Source organism: Dermacentor silvarum, chromosome 9 (genome assembly GCF_013339745.2).
Source record: "Dermacentor silvarum isolate Dsil-2018 chromosome 9, BIME_Dsil_1.4, whole genome shotgun sequence".
Taxonomy (NCBI): Eukaryota; Metazoa; Arthropoda; class Arachnida; order Ixodida; family Ixodidae; genus Dermacentor; species Dermacentor silvarum.
Window position 1 is genome coordinate 102,365,328 of NC_051162.1, and position 18,819 is coordinate 102,384,146.

The 18,819-nt window shown below is 42.2% G+C and overlaps 1 protein-coding gene across 1 annotated transcript in view; it reads left to right on the plus strand.

The window, feature by feature from the left end:
- The first annotated feature begins 343 nt into the window (after window positions 1–343).
- Window positions 344–18,819, plus strand: part of LOC125939873 (uncharacterized) — a 70,603-nt gene continuing 52,127 nt past the window's right edge. Inside the window, exons 1-6 of the mRNA XM_049655378.1 lie at window positions 344–474; window positions 5,865–6,013; window positions 9,191–9,253; window positions 13,736–13,866; window positions 15,403–15,458; window positions 16,859–16,964. Of these exons, the coding sequence (XP_049511335.1) occupies window positions 396–474; window positions 5,865–6,013; window positions 9,191–9,253; window positions 13,736–13,866; window positions 15,403–15,458; window positions 16,859–16,964 (584 nt within the window). The 5' untranslated portion in view covers window positions 344–395. The remainder of the gene's footprint in view (window positions 475–5,864; window positions 6,014–9,190; window positions 9,254–13,735; window positions 13,867–15,402; window positions 15,459–16,858; window positions 16,965–18,819) is intronic.

Here is an 18,819-nt window from a genome sequence, read left to right on the forward strand (position 1 = left end):
GCATTACTTGCAGACAAATAAAATAAGAGAAATAGATCATTCTATTTCTGTGAAAAACACGTACGTAGAAATAAATAAAAAAACTCGTCTTGGTAATGGCAGAAAAATACCTCGCCTTACACAAAGGTACACTGACGCGTTGAAATGAAGAGAACTACGTATGATAGAAAAACACTCTTGCAAATGCTGTCGGGGCACGTTTTCAGAAATGGCTTTCTTAGCATAAACAAAATTTGGCCTTTATTGGGTTGTTTACATCAAAAGTGCCTCTAGCGAAACTCACGAACGGCAGAGGAAATGGCGTCTGACGACTTCTTAGGAGGGCTTTCGCATCAGCGTATATATTCACGAAAACGACGAAGTCATACGTAGCTTCTTTACCTGATATTTCAGAAATGTTCACTATTAGAAGAAGCATTGGCTTTGTGCTGTTACTATGGATTTCATCGTGTCAACTCAGTATAACTTCTCTGAGTAAGTTGTTCTTTGTTCTTTTGAAAAATTGCTCTATGATAGCTTTACGGAGACTATCTTAAGTGCGTCTAATACACTATAAGAGTATTGTAAGAGAGAATATGTCAGAAAGCATTGCCGCGTGTAAAATCTGCGCTTGTCGGAATTTTAAACCGTTGTATGCAATTAATTTATTGACAGTAGCTCTTTAATTCCGCATGTGCCTGTTCAACTGGTGGAATTTGACATCTTGTTTTGGTTCTGATATCTTAAACGAAGTATGGTCATTTTATTAGGAGCGACTATATTCCAAGAATCTTTGCCTGATACTAACATTTGCTCCCTTAGTAGCGGTAATTAGTTCATTAACTGCGAGAAAACTTCTCTAGTTTTCTCAAGCCACCCGTATAACATTGTAGCTATATACATTTCATGTTTTTGTGCTTGGTTTTATTTTTCTTTAAGGTGCTTGCACTTCTCGCTACTCGCTGCCAACAGCAGCCCAAGTCTCCTTCTTGAGTTGGGCTGGCGCCGTTAAACAACTCGCATATATCAAGGCGTGATAAGTAGAGGCCGGATCTTTAGGCATTAGAAAACGCGTTTTAGGTGCCAAAAATTGGCAGGCAAAACAATGTTTTAGGCCTCCAACGCCATAAATATAGGCACAATAAATTTTTACATAAATGCAAATAATTTCAAACGAAGACCATGCGCGGCCTATATCTACGATAGGAAAACAAGAAATGTTATTGTCTATGATGGCACAAAGGCTCCAACAGTTGAACATAACCGTGCAATTGTCCCGTAAAACTGCTGGACTAATGACAATCAATTGCCTTCATTCAATAAGCACACTGCTCATATTCATGTTCATTGGCCATTGTACTCGAGCGTCGCATATAGTGAAACAGGCATGAAAAACAATACTTGAAAGCTGGGAATACTGATAAAAAAAACGATACTTTATGTCTGCATGAAGCAAATAAATTAAGACACAACAAAAACAGATAAATAACAAATGCAAGAGAGACTATGATTTATTAAGAAATTTGAATGTTCTTGCATGAGGACTGTTAGGTACAAATGTTCGCAATTTTCTCATGTACAATGACATTATCCGAATTGTACAGGCCAGACGTCCGAACACTGCCAAATACACTTCCGCCCACTTGAAGTGCACATGCTTGAAGAAATATGTTTGGAGAGCACGCGGAACGTAGTCTAAGAATCACTGTGAAGATTGTGGAAACAATAGCAAACTACCACCATCTCCAGATTTTTGGATTCAAAATTGTGCCACTTGTCACTGAGAATGATCTCGTACGTTGAGAAGGAACGCCCGACGGCGGTGAACACCTTAAAAAGTAAATTACAAGCAAACCAAAAGCCGTGTGCACATCACATTGTTCTTTCTTCTTTTGCTCTTCACTCTCCTTTCCCCTGACGGCTCTCCGCGGTTTCGAATTCGCCAACAGCTCGCGCAATGTCAGCGCGGCGGCGTATGCTGACCGGCGCGTCGCGTTTCAATGCTGCTAGCAGTTGTTTTCCAGTTCTAGCAGTTGGTTGAACTAAAGAACTAGGTTGAACCCCATAGAGTTCCGAACAGTCAATGTTGACCGGTAACATGAATAATGGTCTCTAGCTGCACTCGAAAGCGAAACTTGAGGCTAAATAGTGTTCATATAGGCGCCGATATTGAAAATAGCCATTTATAGGCATTTATAGGCATTTAGGCACACACCCCAAAATAGACATTTATTGGTACTATAAGAACACTATAAAAGCCTTTCTTAACCTCTAATTCATGCTCATATATCAAATTGGGGTGATAGGAGCGCAAGGAACAAAAAAGGCATTTGCCTAAAATCCGGTCTCTAGTGATAAGCATTATTATTCTCAAAATAAATAAATAATAACTATAGTCATATTAAGAATAATAATAACAATATTACTATTCTAGCCTGTTCTTTGTTTAACTTTGTGCAAACCGTCCGCTGACAGCGCTGTCGATCAGCCGCGCTGTTTGGCTTGAATTTTGAACTCGGTACTCTTTGACATCAGCGAAAACCTCAGGTGTTTGAGGCGATTTTTGTCTAGCGGCCCAGATGGCATCCCGGCCGCCATTACCAAAGGCTACGGCAGTGCTAAGGTACCTTTGATGCCATCAATCTTTATTAACTGTCGGAATAATTACGCTTTCTCGCGTGTACATAAAAACCACCTGGGCTTTCCCTTTTTCAAATGCAGCCCCAAGCAGGACGTTGCGTACTAGCAGTTTATTTTATTTCTCTCAGCACTACTGAAAATTTTCGAATTTTGTACTCTTGTTGAGCGGAAAAGAAATGTTTCCAATCAACATGAGATTCTTTCAGACCACTCAACCGCCAAAAAACTCGTCATCTTGATGAAGTAGATTTTCACGATTTTCTCGTAAATTGGAAAGTTGACGCTTTGTATTGCAACCCCAGCAAAGCCTTTGATGTAGTCAGTCGTCCCCGACTGCTCGAAAAGCTTGCGCAATGCGATGTGGAAGCTGCTGCTGTAGCTCCACTACGCAGCTATCTCCTCGATAGGTGCAGCTTCGAGAACTTCAGTGATCAATATTTTTTGTCTTTAAACGGTATGTAGTGGTGCGTTCCAAGGTTCCGCGTTAGGTCCTCTTCTCGTCTTCTTTTCATCGAGGCCGTTTCCTCGGCAATCAAGAAGTCCCGATTTCTCCTTTGCGATGACGACAACAAAATAATAAAGGAAATACACCATATTGGGGATTGCTGTGCTCTGCCGTCCAACCTGTCTTCATTCTCTGAACTGTGCTCGTTAACTGTGCTCGCTTTTTATTCGTAGAAAAGCAGATTGTTTTTTCATATTCACCTAAAACTAACGATATCGCCTTCTCTTATTTTGTTCACCGGGCAGTGTTGGCGAGGGTTCTTGAAATAAGCGTCCACGGTTTGCTTTTTCATATTACGTTGAGCTTCTCCGCCCTCTCTGTACGCGTAGCATCACGAGGCCTGCGCAATTACGGTTCCGTCTGTAAACTGGCAAGAGGTCTCCGCAGCACACTTCCCTTCCTCAAGTTGCTTACATTCATCGGTTTCCTTTTATTCTTATACGCCTCAAAATTGCAGAATGGCGCAACAATTTCAAATATCATTTTAATTGAGGGCGTGCAGAAGAAGTTGATGAGTTTATGTAAACATCGTTTTCAGACCTCACGCACCTTTATAGTCGGAATAATCATCCTACCCTTCCGTCACTTAGCTGCAGATATAGTCCTACCCACGTCCAATGTTTATCTAAAATCAATTATTGAATTATTACATGTTAGGATACTCTGGCTTGTACTTCACTGTGGGTTCCACAGAAAGCTACTAGGGAACATTGGCCCTTCCTCATTTCTGCCTCTTTCAGAAGACACTCATCTCTACACAGAATTCAGAGCATTACAGCTGTAATTTAATCCATCTTGATATTTTTGAAAACATCCTGACTTCTTTGTGTCACGAGAATCAGACTTTCCCTAGAGCCTTATTTCTAGCTGCACTCCTCTCCTGTGTTCTCATAATTTATATGTAATTCCATTCAAGTTTTGCGTCTCTGAATGGTGTGTTATTGCAGTATTGTTTCTCATTACGTAGTTGTTTATTCATGCAGTTGTATGTGTTTTTTTTTCATTTTATTTTATTCGTTAACTTTCGTCGCATTTTTTTTTTGCTTTTACAGCATTGAGATACTTCAAGAGCTTTTCGAGGGCTATCTATCTATCTTATGTTTGTATATTTGTATCCAACCGGTTTTCTGCCTACCTAGGCAACTGGGTAGTCCTTGGTCGAATGGGTAGCGCATCGTGCTGCTATGCTGAGGCAACAAGGTTCGAGACCAACCGTTGGCCCAAGATGGGTCGCTGAGTATGTGAAATGCTGCATATTCCACGCAAATGACGGCACGAAATACGACGCGGTCATGATGCTTAAGGCACCTGCGATACATCTGACAAGGATGGCTTCTTTGGTAGTTCCGACGAGAATGCAGCTTGTGGCAACGAGTAGCGTGGAAGCCAAGCTTACGTTAAATAAACGTGCGTCATGTTCCAAGTTTTTCGTTTTCCTAGAACTTATGGTGTACCTATCAACAAAGAATTTTTTTTTCATTTCGCCTCGAGTTCAGCATAGAGGGGTTGACATATATTGCAGTATATGCAGTATTTATTATGCTAGCTCAGATTTCTTGGCAAGCGACAAGCGAGTATTCTCGATAACATGTGATTAAGAGATGCGCTTTAAAATGTTATGTCGTCGTTAGAGACCAGAAGTTTGTTCTGAACTGTCGCATTCACTGAGGTGCTTATTACTTGGTCCTGGTGACTGGTGTCTAAGGCATCCAGGACTCTTGTGGTCATTATTCCCCCTAAAAAACTTGAAAATATTACCCAGCAAAAATATACCCGGATGGTAATATGGGGTTGACGAAGACAAGCTAAGGGGCCTAGATAGAGTGGAAATTTTATCGGCTGAGGAGTTGGAAGCCGGGTTGCTAAATATCTCGTGCACGGTACTAAAATCAAAGCAAGTTAGCCCGTCCTTGCCTGTTTTATAAACTGTTTTATCATGCTTCTATATGTGAAGATTACTTACAGTCACCGTCTTCTGCCTTTCTACTACGGGATCAACGTTACAAAGTCAACCGCGTATCATGCCACTCATTACTATTCGCGTTTTCTTTTATCACCTGGTTCACTAGTCAATGGAACAGCTTGCCTTCTTTTATTGCCATGGAGCCTGACACAGTAAAGATTCGCGACATACTATGCACTGTTAATTAGTTTTTTTGCTAGTTTTGCTTCTTTGTTTTTTGTGAGGTGCTAACAAACCATATAGCCTGTGAGCTCGTATATGTTCATCATAGAGTTGTGTTCATTGGGTCACCCATTGTTAAAATGAGTTTTACTAACTGAATTCTGTTAGCATTCTTTTGTTTTGTATTTGGTCTTATCGTTCTTGCAGACTATTAGTTTATAACCACTTGTATATTTGTACTGCCCCTGCCGAAGCAGAGCCATTAAGAATCCTGCGAATAAACAAAATGAAATAAATAGTGTGTGAACGTTATTCGTGACAAAGTATCCAAATAAACCTAATTATGTGATGACTTGCACCCTAGCGCCGATATCGCGTTGCTAATTAATAAACAATCCACTGCGTTTTTGGGAGGCAGTGAATGAGTTGCAGTCTCAATGCGATTTTTTAAAGCGTGAAAAGCCTCATGTTAAGTATTGTGTCATAGAGGCCTCAAAATTGTTGTTCTATTTCTTGATAAATTATTAAGGCAGAAAACGAGGAATGTAAAAGTGTGCTTAGTAGTCGCAATAATACTAATTACTTCATGTTTCAAAAGTACTATTTGTGTTTCAGCGGGGAGACCACCACCACGGACGATCGGTGAAGGCATCACCATCCTCACAAACGTCTTATACGATTTCACAATTCCTTCAGCGCTACAAAAAGGTCATTTAACAAATGAAACTGGAATATTATTATATTTCACGGCATTGCTAAAAAAGGTAAAAGCAGCCTGTTTCACCTTTCTTCCACATAAACTGGAGCGAAGATATAAAAAATGTCGCAGTTTCGCCCGAAAGGCGAAGCATCGATTGCGATAGCAAATTAGTAGAGAGCTATTCGGAGTAGGGATAGTAGTTTTATCGGCTGCATAAACTTGGACACATTGGCTTACTAACTGAATTAACAATCGAGGTGTCAGCGAGCACAAGCAAACATGAATAGATCACACGGAATGACCGCAGCCAACGACTGTCAAAACGCTGGCAACAAGCGCAGGTTCGCACGGTCTATCGCTTCAACGGAAACTGAGCAGCGAATGCACAGCGCATACAAAGGTCAGAGCCGTGTGGAGAGACGGTGCGGGCGACCGGCACCGCCGGGCAAAGTGCAAAGGAGAATTTGTTGGCAGAGTAGAAGCTGCCCCCCCTCCTTCCCGCGCTGCCTTCCCGCTTGCTTTCGTGTGGGAGATTGAGTGGCAAGATACGCTTTTGGTGCCGGAGCATAGCACCGCCCCGCCTCCCTCCCTCCCATACTCCCACGGCCTTTCGCGCGACGGTCGCGTTTGCTTTCCGCCGTGCGTTCGCTCTCCATGATTTTATGCGCGAACTCGGAGAGTTCGCGCATAAGATTGCATAAAATTGGAGCAGCAGACATCAACAGATGGGCAATTAGTTCGTATGTTACTAAATACCAATTGCCGGTATGAAAAAAATACAGCGTGGAATAGAAAGAGCCCGAGAAAGAAGAATTTATTTTTATAAGGGTGGGGCATCTTCCTCGTAGGCTAGAACCCTTTGTTCAGGGCTCATTTGGCTTGCGCCACTTCGCGTGCCCGCTGAATCAGCCATTACTGCTGCTGCTGGTCCAAAGTGGTCAACGCCGTCTCTCAGGAGCATGCTGGAAGTAAAGAAATTTTGGGTAGCCCGGAAAGTGTGGGATATACCGTGTGTATTGCTCTGTCCATTACATTTCTAAAAAAATATAAATGCCTTGGATTAAGTTAGAATTTCGCATTTATATTTGTTACAGAACGCGTTTTAGCTATAGACAAGTTATTTGCTTTTCCAGAGATCAGTTACAGACATGGCATACTTTTGAGTGTTGCCATCAGACAAATGTGTTATGACCAAATACTTCATGGTTTTAACAGGCCTCGCTATAGTAGTTTTGTAATGGTGCTGTTCCTCTTTTCTGGCGGCGTGGTCGGTCCGACCGCGCCGCCAGACAGAGGGGGAAAAAAGAAGGAAATGGTGATACGTCATCAAGGCGAGGCCCCGACCCTGTACGGATTTGTTGTCAAAACAGTCGCACCCGCGGGAAACTGGTATCATGTGGACCCGCCCGACAATTCATTGCGTACTCGTATCTGGTCACAGCCGGACCACTCGTTTCGTACTATCGTCTGCTCCCGTAAGGTGTCGCCCGCGCTTGTTTAATGGGTTTCCTTGGTTTGGTCTCGTTCGCGCTTGTTTCGATTGGCATTGTTTGCCATTGTTTTGTAACCTAATTGTATGCGCGACGCGTATTGTATATTGTATAGCATGATGCCGTACTTTCTGGAAGCCACGCTGCACCATCGATTACTCTGGAACCTTCCATGAGTCATGTATAAAAGCCGGCGCGCTTGACGCGGAAATCATATTTTCGACTATTGCCGCCTCTGCCACATTTCTCTCGCAAATTGTTTCCCTCAATATTTCCCGAAATAAAAACACCTATAGAGTTGCGCTCAGATTTCGCATTAGGGAGTATCGTAATCGTTGGTGTACTTTTTAAAGATCTCTATCGCTAACGCGACCGCGACAAAAACGAGCATGCAGAATGGATGCATTTTGTGTCGCATGTGTTTTAACATAAATAACGTGGAATAGTTGCGGTACCTTAGCTTCAAGGGAAATTTTTTGTAATTGATTACTTATAGGTATGAAATAACTGAATATCATTTAGCAGGATGGAAACTTTTGAATAATATGTTTTCGAAAGGGACGCACAATGCGTCATTCGAACATACGCTATTCGGCAGCTAAATATAAAAACGTTGCAATAATTTCGGTTAATTGTGTAATTAAAGTTAAGAGAAAAAGTACCCTAAACTGTACAAGAGGAATTCTGTGGGTTCCGTCCTCGTATATGGTAGCCTGCTTTTTTTAAATAGCTTGGTCGATATCAGCTGTATGATTTGTTGGGTACATATGGTGCTAGCCAGGTTTAGAATTACCTAATAAATGAATAAGTTAATTGAGTTATTCAGGAAAGGGTGAACCGAAAATGACTCGTGGGGAGAGGGACATATGGAGGATAGGTCGACACCCACTAAATCACTTGGGCAAGGCCGCTAGGAATGCCGAAGTGAGCTAAGTTATTGTGCTATTGAGGTGCTCGAGAATGCCATTTTTCTTAAAGCTTCAATATTAGGATGTAGAAAGATACTGCTGTCGTGTCTATGAGGATCGAAAGTAGTGCAGTGCAATATGAGGTGCATGTTCGCTTCGCAAACCGAATGACAGACGGTGTTATGGTGAGCACTGGTTCAATGTTCTTCCTCCGGTCAGCGAGGGTCTGCCATTTGCGTATGTTGTCAGGTACTGCTGACATTTGTGAATGCTGTCAGGCAAGTACTTTGCTGATAAAGATTTGCTGGTTACTGCTGAGGGATAGGTTCCTAAAGACGAGAAGAGGAGTGATATGTCGGAGTCTCTCGCGGTGAATATACTTGATGAAGTGTCGTACTGTTGCTATATCTAAGTGTGAGTTCAGCACTTAATTTGCGTAGGAGTGGTCGCCGAGATCATGGGAATGGTGTAAGAGAGGTTGGAGATGTGTTTGGTCTTCTGTGCGGAGGGGCGCGAGTTTAAATCGACAGTGGAATTTTTTTTTGTAGATATCTGTTGCATAAACAATATGCAATGAACTCCCGCATCCGTGTTTGTACACTTGCTTAAAATAAACTGTTTGCTTTCACATTACTGGCATATTATTTGAGACTAACTAGTATATTGTAAAGTACAAAGAAGTTATCTGTGTAATCGTATCATGTTCGAAAGTCCCGACGGAGAAAGAGAGCAAGAAACCAAATAAAAACTTTGATGGTATAAACAAGTAAAAATTTTTTTAGGGTCAAATGCAAGTACCGAAACCAATTCTTACTTTTTAATAGTCATTTGTTTCTTTATCAGGTTCAAGAAACTTTCAACATTCAAAACGTAATGGTGAAAATTCAGCTACAGGATGTAAGCCAGGTAAGATTAGATGGTACTCAATAATACGGAAAAAAAATACCGAGTTAATTTATGGAAAGGGCAACATACTTTGGTTGTTTTGTTCCCCAGGTTACATTTGGGAACACCATCTAAAAGCTAATAAGAAGCCTCACCGTGACCTAAATTGCTCTGTTCGATTTGTTTTAATGTAATTAGCATTTCTCAGAATGCTTCATCCACTTTCTGGTTTCTGTCTATCTACCTATCGATGCATCTACCTGAGAGAACCTGGTTCAAAGCTTCACGACTAAGTTGAGTCATGGTGTACGTGTCACTCATCAATGCGCCATTATGACGCCAAATGGCGTCACTGGTTAGTGCTAATGGGTATGTGGGGCCGTTGAACGTATGGTGAGGTGGATTCTTCAGGAATATTTAAACATTCATCAACTTACCAAATTAAATGCAGCATGAAGTAGAAAATATATTTGCTGTGCGCGAAACGGATCAGGGTAAAAACAAGAAGTAGCAATCAAAAAGCATGCAGCCCTTGCAGTGGGCGACAGAATGTACAGTTTTGGCGCAATCTTGGATGTGCCTTAGGAAGGGGAGAGGTGCCTTTAATATAGGGAAGTATTATGCTAAATTTTGCGTCACCGGATCTCAGAGAATAAGTAGTCGATTCAACAAATATTTCTAAATTTCTTATTGGGGAAGTAACATGCGTGCAAAACTGCGCTCTTCAGTGTGAGAGAGAAAGGCAAATATAAACAGTGTTGTCCCCCTTGGCTCTGTTCTAACTTTATATTCAATAGACGAATAACGATCAAGATATAATTCATTTGTGCAGCTAAGAATACAACCACCTTCAAATACAATATTTGCCCGATGGCATGAATCTGTTTTGAAATGAACGGCTGCAGTGATTGAGCATGAGCTGAACTGTAATACACGCAGTAAAAATGCGCGTCAAGCAAGGTTTTGCTAACTAGCCTAACTACAGTTTTCATGGGAAGTATCACAACCTCACCACTGGCAAAAAACCCGCTGGTATAGTGTCTGTCCATCACAAGATCAAAGAAACCCTGTTACAAAGAGGTGTAATTTGTGCGATGAAATATTATACAGCAGAGGATAACATCATTTCGAGGCGAGAACCTAAGTGTACTGGCTGGTGCTTGCCGGAGTTACACTTGGGGCATGCTGCAAGCTTCCAAACATAAAAACTATTCTAGGGTCATAGTAGGACCAGCAGTCATAGAGGCATTGTGTAATCGAGGAGTAGAGGAGGCATACGTAAACATCTGGGTAAATATTTACAGATTCCAGCACTACATTGGTTCTCCGCAAGAACAACATAAAGTTACCTACCAAGAAAGGGATGAGGCAAGGAGACACAATCTCTCCAATGCTATTCCCTATATGCTTAGAACAAGTATTTAAGCTTGTAGATTGGGTAGGCTTAGGAGTGAGCATCAACGGCGAATATCTCAGGAACCTTCGGTTTGCAGATGGCAGTCCTATTCAGCAACAATGGGGACAAATTCCGACAAATGATTCATAACCCTAGCGGAGAAAGTGTAAGAGTGGGGTTGATGATTGATGTGCAGAAGACAAAAATAATGTTCAGTAGCCTGTCACAGAAACAAGAGTACAGGATCGCCAGTCTGCCTCTAGACTCTGTAAAGGAATACGTTTATCTAGGTCAATTACTCGCAAGGGACCCTGATCATGAGAAGGGAATCAACAGAAGAATAAAATTGGGTAGGAGTGCATATGGCAGGATGGCAAATCCGGACTTGGACCTTACCACTGTCGTTGAAAAGAAAAGTGTACAATCACTGCATTCTACCAGTGCTAACATATGGAGCAGAAAATTTGAGGTTAACAGAAGCTCGAGAACAAGTTATGGACCACACAAGGAGCGATGAAACAAAACATTATTAGGGCTAACGTTAAGAGAGAGGAAGAGAGCAGGGTGATGAGAGAGCAAACGGGGGTAGCTGATATTATAATTCACATTAAGAGAAAAAAATGAAGCTGGGCAGGCCATGTAATGTGAAGGATGGATAACCGGTGGACCATTAGAGTTACAGAATGAATACCAAGAGAAGGGACGCACAGTCGAGGACGGCAGAAAACCAGGTGGGGTGATGAACTTAGGAAAGTTGCACGCGCAAGTTGGAATAAGCTGGTGCAAGACCGGGGTAATTGCAGACCGCAGGGAGAGGGCTTCGTCCTGCAGTGAACACAAATATAGGCTGATAATGATGATGATAGTATACGAGCATATGAAACAATGAGCGCCTTTTAAGGTGTTCTGAGGCAAAAAAAGGCGTTTTAGTTAAAAAAAGGTCACTTAATACAGTAATGGAAGCATCACGAACTAGTTAGCGCCTACAATTATCATCCATCAACCACATAACGGCCATCATAGTGCCTCAGGTGAACAACTGCAAGCACCGTCAAGATTATAAAGAGTACCTACCGCGGTGGCTTAGTTAGCTAAGGCGTTGCGCTGCTGAGCACGAAATCGCGGGGACGAATCGTGGCCGCGGCGGCCGCATTTCGATGGAGGCGAAATGCGAAAACGCCCATGTGCTTGCGCTGTAGTGCGCGTTAAAGAACCCCAGGTGGTCAAAATTAATCCGGAGCCCTCCACTGCTGCATGCCTCATAATAAGAACTGGTTTTGGCACGCAAAACCCCAGAAAGAAGAAGATTATAAAGAGTGAAATCACTGCAATTAAAGAAGTTCTGCTGTCAATTTATACGGTGTACCATATATTATGCCCCAATATTATACCAGCGAAGATGAACAGCTCATTAATGGTATGACAACCAAGCACTACGGATATAAAAAGGAACATCCAAATGTACCCGGTGAACTTTTGAATCTTGTGTTCCTAAAAAAAAGTCGAACTTTAGTCTGCACATAAACTTTTCCCCAGAGATGGAAAATAAATAGAAATAAATGTCATGCGAAACTGCAAGCGACCAGCGTTCCTGTTTCAAAGGGAGCTGGAATTTATTCTTCATACTAAGAATACAAACCGTAACACTAAACATTTGCAATCAACACCTTATCTTATCACAGCTAGTCATATCCTTCCATTTATTTAGATGAAGTCGCGTTTCTGACTCGCTTTTTTTGTTTAGCTTTTTTGTTCATGCGCGATTTCATGTCGTGCCCTTTTGTATATTTAGTAGTTATTCCAGTACTTGTGAAATATTTTTTCGCCTCTGTGAATTTTTGACAGGCCATATCTTTGTACACACTGCATCATTTCGCTGTAGGCACATTTCACTTTTCGTGTACGCACCTCTAGATATAGCGCAGTTACTTATACACCTCAGTTTTTAACTGTACAAATCGTGCATGCTTCGCTCTTGTTTACTGGGAAAACTAAGCTTACTGAAATAACATCATTTGCGTTCAGCTTACCACTGCTTATCTTTGCTAGGTATCCTGACCTCATAGGAGTACCTAGAGCACCCCGACAACTATCTCTAAGAACAAATCTTTGCTTTTCATAACTTTGGTTATTTTGCCACCCTTTTGCAAGAACCTATTGTCCTCATCCGGCATAAATACACACACGCACACACACACGCACTCACGCACGCACGCACGCACGCACGCACGCACGCACGCACGCACGCACACACACACACACACACACACACGCACACACACACACACACACACACACACACACACACACACACACACACACACACACACACACACACCACACACACACACACACACACACACACACACACACACACACACACACAAACACACACACATGTACGCAAGCACAGGCACACACACGCACGCACGCACACACATGTGCGGGCGCACACAAATATTTCCTAGCCTTTTGTTAAGCGGAGTTGCAGACTACTAGTGACTACGATGGAGGCCTTGAACGTGTCATGCTGCCAGAGCAAGCATGCGGATACGTTAGGGAGCGCAATCAAAATCCATTCTATCTGCAAGAAGCGTTTACTTCCTGATTACCGTGCAGCCTCGGGTGCACGAAGGCGAGCTTTCTGGGTCTTTTTTTTTTGCCATGCACAGCCGGCGCCGCCGCTCATGCGCCGAGGCGAGTGCCATCTGATGGTGGTGCAAGGAACACAGCGGCGCGCGCAGCGCACGTGCTCCGCTGTGATTCGTTGGCCTATTCGGCAAGAAACAGCCAGTCCCCAGCCAGGGTCACAAAACCCTGCGCGGATGGCGAAGAGAAGCTTCGCTCTTCTAGTTCCCGAGGTAACCTGTTGCCTTAACGAAAACAAGCCCACTTGTCAGAACATTGGCTACATAGGGACACTTTCCTTGTGTCGCCGCTGTTGAAGACTTTTTTGTAGCAGTTATCTGCCTTAGAAGTACATTTTGCAATGGCAGTAAATGTTACTATATACGGGCCCAAACGACAAGTACTTTATTGTGGACACATGGATTGGTGCGATAGTGGTTAGAGCGGAATAATGTTCTTTTTCTGTTTTCTACGTTTAGAATGACAACCTGTCCGCGGCATTTCTAAAGCAAAAGGACGCTCTGAACGGCTCTAAAACACTGACAAATCTCATTGGATATGCCACCACGCATGCGGTGCCAAATAATACAGTTTTCTTGCTGGCAACTACGTAAGCAAACTATGAGCTCAATCACTTGTAGATTTATCATATAGCCTATACTTTTGAGTACCACTGTTGAAAGATTCATATTTCAGTAATATTGTGATTCTTAACTACACACTGAGATCAAGAGGATTTGTGCGAACGTCTCAATGTTCTCTGCGGGTGCTTAAAATACGCTGAATATTGATACAATAGTGGTGTGCCGAATGGAGCACGATGCAGTTGCATTGAAGAAATAGCATCGTGGGCATTGTGCAGAGCTGATTTTTCTATCATTTCTCTTTAAGTCATCAGGCAGTGTAATGGCCAGAGTTCATATACATGGTGTTTCAGTGAATACTTTCAAACATTTGTAAAGGTTGCCTGTGGCAGATGGCACAATTCTAGTTCTTGAGCTCGTCTTCTCGAAGAGGCAGACATTCCATGCACAAAAAATTGAAATGCATAATCGGCTAATTACCAAAAGTTCACTATATATAGAGAGAGAGACAGAAGAAAGGGGAAAGGCAGGGAGGTTAACTAGATGGGAAGGTCCGGTTTGCTACCCTACGCTGGGGAGAGAGGGGAGGGGGAGGTAAAGTGACAGGAAAGTAGAGATAGAGAAAGAAAGCCGCACAGATACACAATCACAATCGGTCACAGGTGGCACAGCACAGTTGCACTTGCATCACTATAAACACATCTGTCCGGCCTACAGCCGCTTGTCCAAGTCTGTTGCCCTTAAAGTTCACTAATTATGTTTTGAAGTAATTACCTTATGCCCCATATTGGAATAATATAAATCCTAGCCGTGGGGTTCGCAACGCAGAACTTTGCGGAGAAATTAATTTGCATTCCAGTTACTTTCTTACCAAAACGCCGTTTTATGCATTGAAGTGCAAAAGTAACTAGAACGCGAATGCATTTCTCTGCAAAGTTAGGGAATTAACATCTTGACACTGGTGTCATCCTGAGAATTTGTTCCAATTCCAATTCCAAGGCCTTGCAAACTCCATGGCTAGAATTTGTAAATTGCAATATGGCCATATTACAAATCTGTAATATTTAGAAATATAGAAAGAATTCAATTCGGCAGTTTTCCTACGAAGTGTTCGTCTGCTCTTGTACATACCCAAGGTAAAGGCAAAGGATCTATATACAAAGAAACCGTGTTCACTCAAGCGAAGCTTTCGTATGCTATACGAGACGCTTAAATTTTATTTACCCCTGCCAGACCACAGTATTGTTTCATACTGGGTGTATCAGCGAACACTTTCTAGAATGTTTAAATGTTGCCTGTGGCAGATAGCCCAATTCTACTTCATGAGCTGGTCCACTTGAAGAGGCCGACATTACTGCCCCCAAAATTTAAATCCATAACAGGCGGATTGACAAAAATTCTCCAATTATTCGTTTAACAATTACCTTATGATATACAGGCCAATGAATATCAAATTTTTACAATTGTGTCTAAATGTTAGCCATAAATAATTACCGGAATATGTATTAATCGAGATTACAAAGATACACATTGTACTATTCCCGCAAATCTTTCTCTTTCAGGAAAGCAATACTGGAAGAAACGATGACCGGGGACAAGGTTGACCGCAGCGTTCTAGGTGCGATTATTATTTTTTGTTGCCAATGTGACAACACATTTTAATGGTATGTAAAGAGTTATAATATAACGTTTCGAAATACCTTAACTCTGCTTTGCGCATAGGTCATCCCTGCCCTCAGACTGAACATGGGAAAAGTTGCACATTTCTAAAACAAGGACCTCTTTAACTGCGACAGCTGTTAAAATCTCGAAACTCGGTTCGCTGTGTCTAGGAGTCTTCTCCGTCATACCGTTGTCTTTATTGTAAATTTGCCATCGTCGTGAGGTAACCTTCTGATACTCTGCTTCATATTTGCAAAATGATGCAGAAAAAAATGGAGTTCATCTCACTGCTTCTGCCATGTCTCTGATGTGGACCTGCTTGTGGACATATTCATGTATATTTTATTTTTGACGTGAAGCATTCCTTGGCGCTGCTGCAGCAGCAGATGTCCAGCCCCTGTTTGCTTGCTTCTTGTTGTCTGGCAAAACTAAGCCCGCCGTATTCACATCGCAGCAGCAGCAGCCAGCGTTGTGGTTGTTGTTGGGACTTGGCCGAATAGCTCTAAACAGTAGATCACACATATAACAGAATTACTTTATATGTATCGTAATCTATACTACCCGTACAGTTCGGGTGGCCAGCCGGTGGTGCACTCGCAAGGAATGACCCAACGCAAACGAATTACCCTCACTGCGACTATAATAAGCGCAATCAAGCGTTATGTATTATTTCATTAACGTGAGTAGCTTTCTTTGACTTTTTCTCTACCTTTAGAGGTTGGAGCAGTATGTGGCAATAATCGCACACGCACTTGTGTCAGTGCCAAATAGCTGTTCGAGATGCACGTGTCCTCGTACGAGAGCTGGTGGCATTCGAAAGTTTGGTAGCTGTGGTCGGTCGTGGCACTGTCTGTGCTGCCGTTTTGTGTTGCTGAAGCTTTGCAATAAAGAAAAAAGCCTCAATAGCAATTCCTTTACTGCAAACGGCACCAAATTGCAAATTGCCGCAGTGGCATGAGCTCGATTACCGGCGGATGGGATGAGAAAGTTCTTCTTGTCATTTCCATATAGTGAGAGAGAATGTGAAAACGTGAAAGTATTCTCATAACAACACGTTAACGAAGACGTTAGGGTAAGGACGGCGTAAAGAGAAGGGCTAAAAAACAGACAGAACACTAGCATGTAACGGTTAATTTCCTTCTAAATGATAAAAGTTTGATCTCCACTGCAAATTTGAATGACACTCATTCATAGTAATCTGGGGTGTTATTTACTCTTTAAAGACGTACCTGCAAATCTTTTACGGGTCACGTTGTGTTGCCTGCTGATGCCCATTTTGTCAGAATTATTGGAAGATTAGGAAGCTTGAGATAAATGTAATGTTCAGCAGTAGAATTTTCTCTTGATTTTATGCAGACAAGGCGACCTTTGGAACGTTATGCAGCTTGAATTCAAGTGCTGCGGTGATAAGGTACAGTAACAGGCAACCAGACAACAGTGTTGGCCAAGCGATGGCAGAAATGTGAGTTGAGAAGGCTTGTCTTTTGTTTCCTTTAAGGTAGAATGTAGAAAGTACACAATTACGATAGAATTCAATGAATAAACGATGCTATTAACAGCGATGTTTTTTTTTAAATAAGTAGGGTGCACAGTAGAATACGCGTGTAAAACAATTTTGACTGGCCGCCATCCACCGTGGTACCTGAGTAGGTATGACTTTTCGCTGCTGAGCAAACAAGTAGTCTGATCATACCCATGGCGGCCGCTCTTTAATGGGGAAATAGCAAAACGCTCCGGACTTGTCTTCTGTGTGTGCTACAACATGCAGTTGGCCAAAATTAATTCCGGTCCCCCAACAGGCCTGATATTTAGATCAAATGTTTACCATGTGAAAAATGTTTTTTTTCGCCACCACGAAGCATAGGCGTGCAGTAAGTGTGTAGTATCATATACACGCACAACCTGAAGCAGGCATCGCTCTTTAAATTAGGGTGAAATTTAGCAAAAACGGGCTGCCTTGGTACTATGTGATTCTGTCGTGTGTCGTACAACATGCTTCGGCGCAAAATTAGTTCCGCGTCCCCCAACACGGCGTGTTCCATTGTATGGTTAGATTTCGTGGTCATTTACCATTTGTACAAGTAATGACATTTACTATGTAAAGTAAAATGTCGAAGATAACGCCAAGCCAAGATCCTTCTTTCAGCAGCCTTACTAAGCCCTCTTTAGCAGGCACGTTTAGGAATCAAGGCTTCTGTGAAGCAGATCTCGACTATGCCCTACATTTTGACATATCTACCAAATGTTGCAAGCTAGAGGAATCCTAATGGAACGAAAGTTATGTACAAAACCTAAGGCCTTTCTACAGAAGCACTTGTTGAACAGGCGATGTTGCAGTGGTCAGTATTAAGTGCATAAGGCGTTGCATTCCACGCAGCTTGTTGGAGCTTTGGTAACACAGACAGTTATAACGCGACAGTTGTGAATGAGCGGGAAGCTCTTATTGACTGGTGTACTCCTACATGCGGTGTCATCTTTACTTTGAATGTCTCTTTTGTCAACGTTGTACTTTTCTCTGTGCTTTGAGAATAGGGCTTTCGTTTGACAGTGTTTAAGCAAATCCGCCAGGACCAACTGCTTCAGTTTATTCGCTCTTTTGCTGCTGAGGTTGTGCTTGCTTTTTGTCACCTTGATATAGTGGTTGGCATCCTGAAAATAACTCGTTTTGATTTTTAACAGTGCTCTAACTTTGACAAGCGTTAGAATTTATGGTGTACTAAGCTTGATTTATTGGTATGATATACATAAAACTACACAGATATCGTGTAGGAGTTGTCAGGTCGATTTCCGCCTGAAGCGCGCCTTCTTTTCCCGCCAAATCGACTCGCTAATCCTTAGTTATTACTTTAACACTATCAAAGGGTGCAATAAGGTAAAGTTTCCTTTACTATGGCACGTTTATCTAAGCTTTTTATGGTTATTACGGTTGGATTGGGGGTTATGCACAGAAACGTGATACGTGAAGTCAATCAATTGTTGGAGACACCAAAGTTCCAACCAACGCGACAAATACCTAAATTCTAATGTGACCGCCAAGGTGTTATGTTACCTGTATCTCGAATAGGTCAGGCTGAGTTAAAGTTAAAATCGATTATCCGCGTAAGGGCACTGCAGCGTGTCGTGCAGCAGTTGTAGCTGTAATACATGGCAACACGCTTTGCCTTTTGGTGCATCTGTTAATTGCTAGAGACGCTGGTAATTCATAGCCATATTTGCTGCAGAGGCGAACGTTTGTTTATTTAGTACAAATCACCCAGATTGTTTACCATGACAAATTGATTTTAGGCTCGTTTTGTTGTTCAGCCTGTCGCCATCAA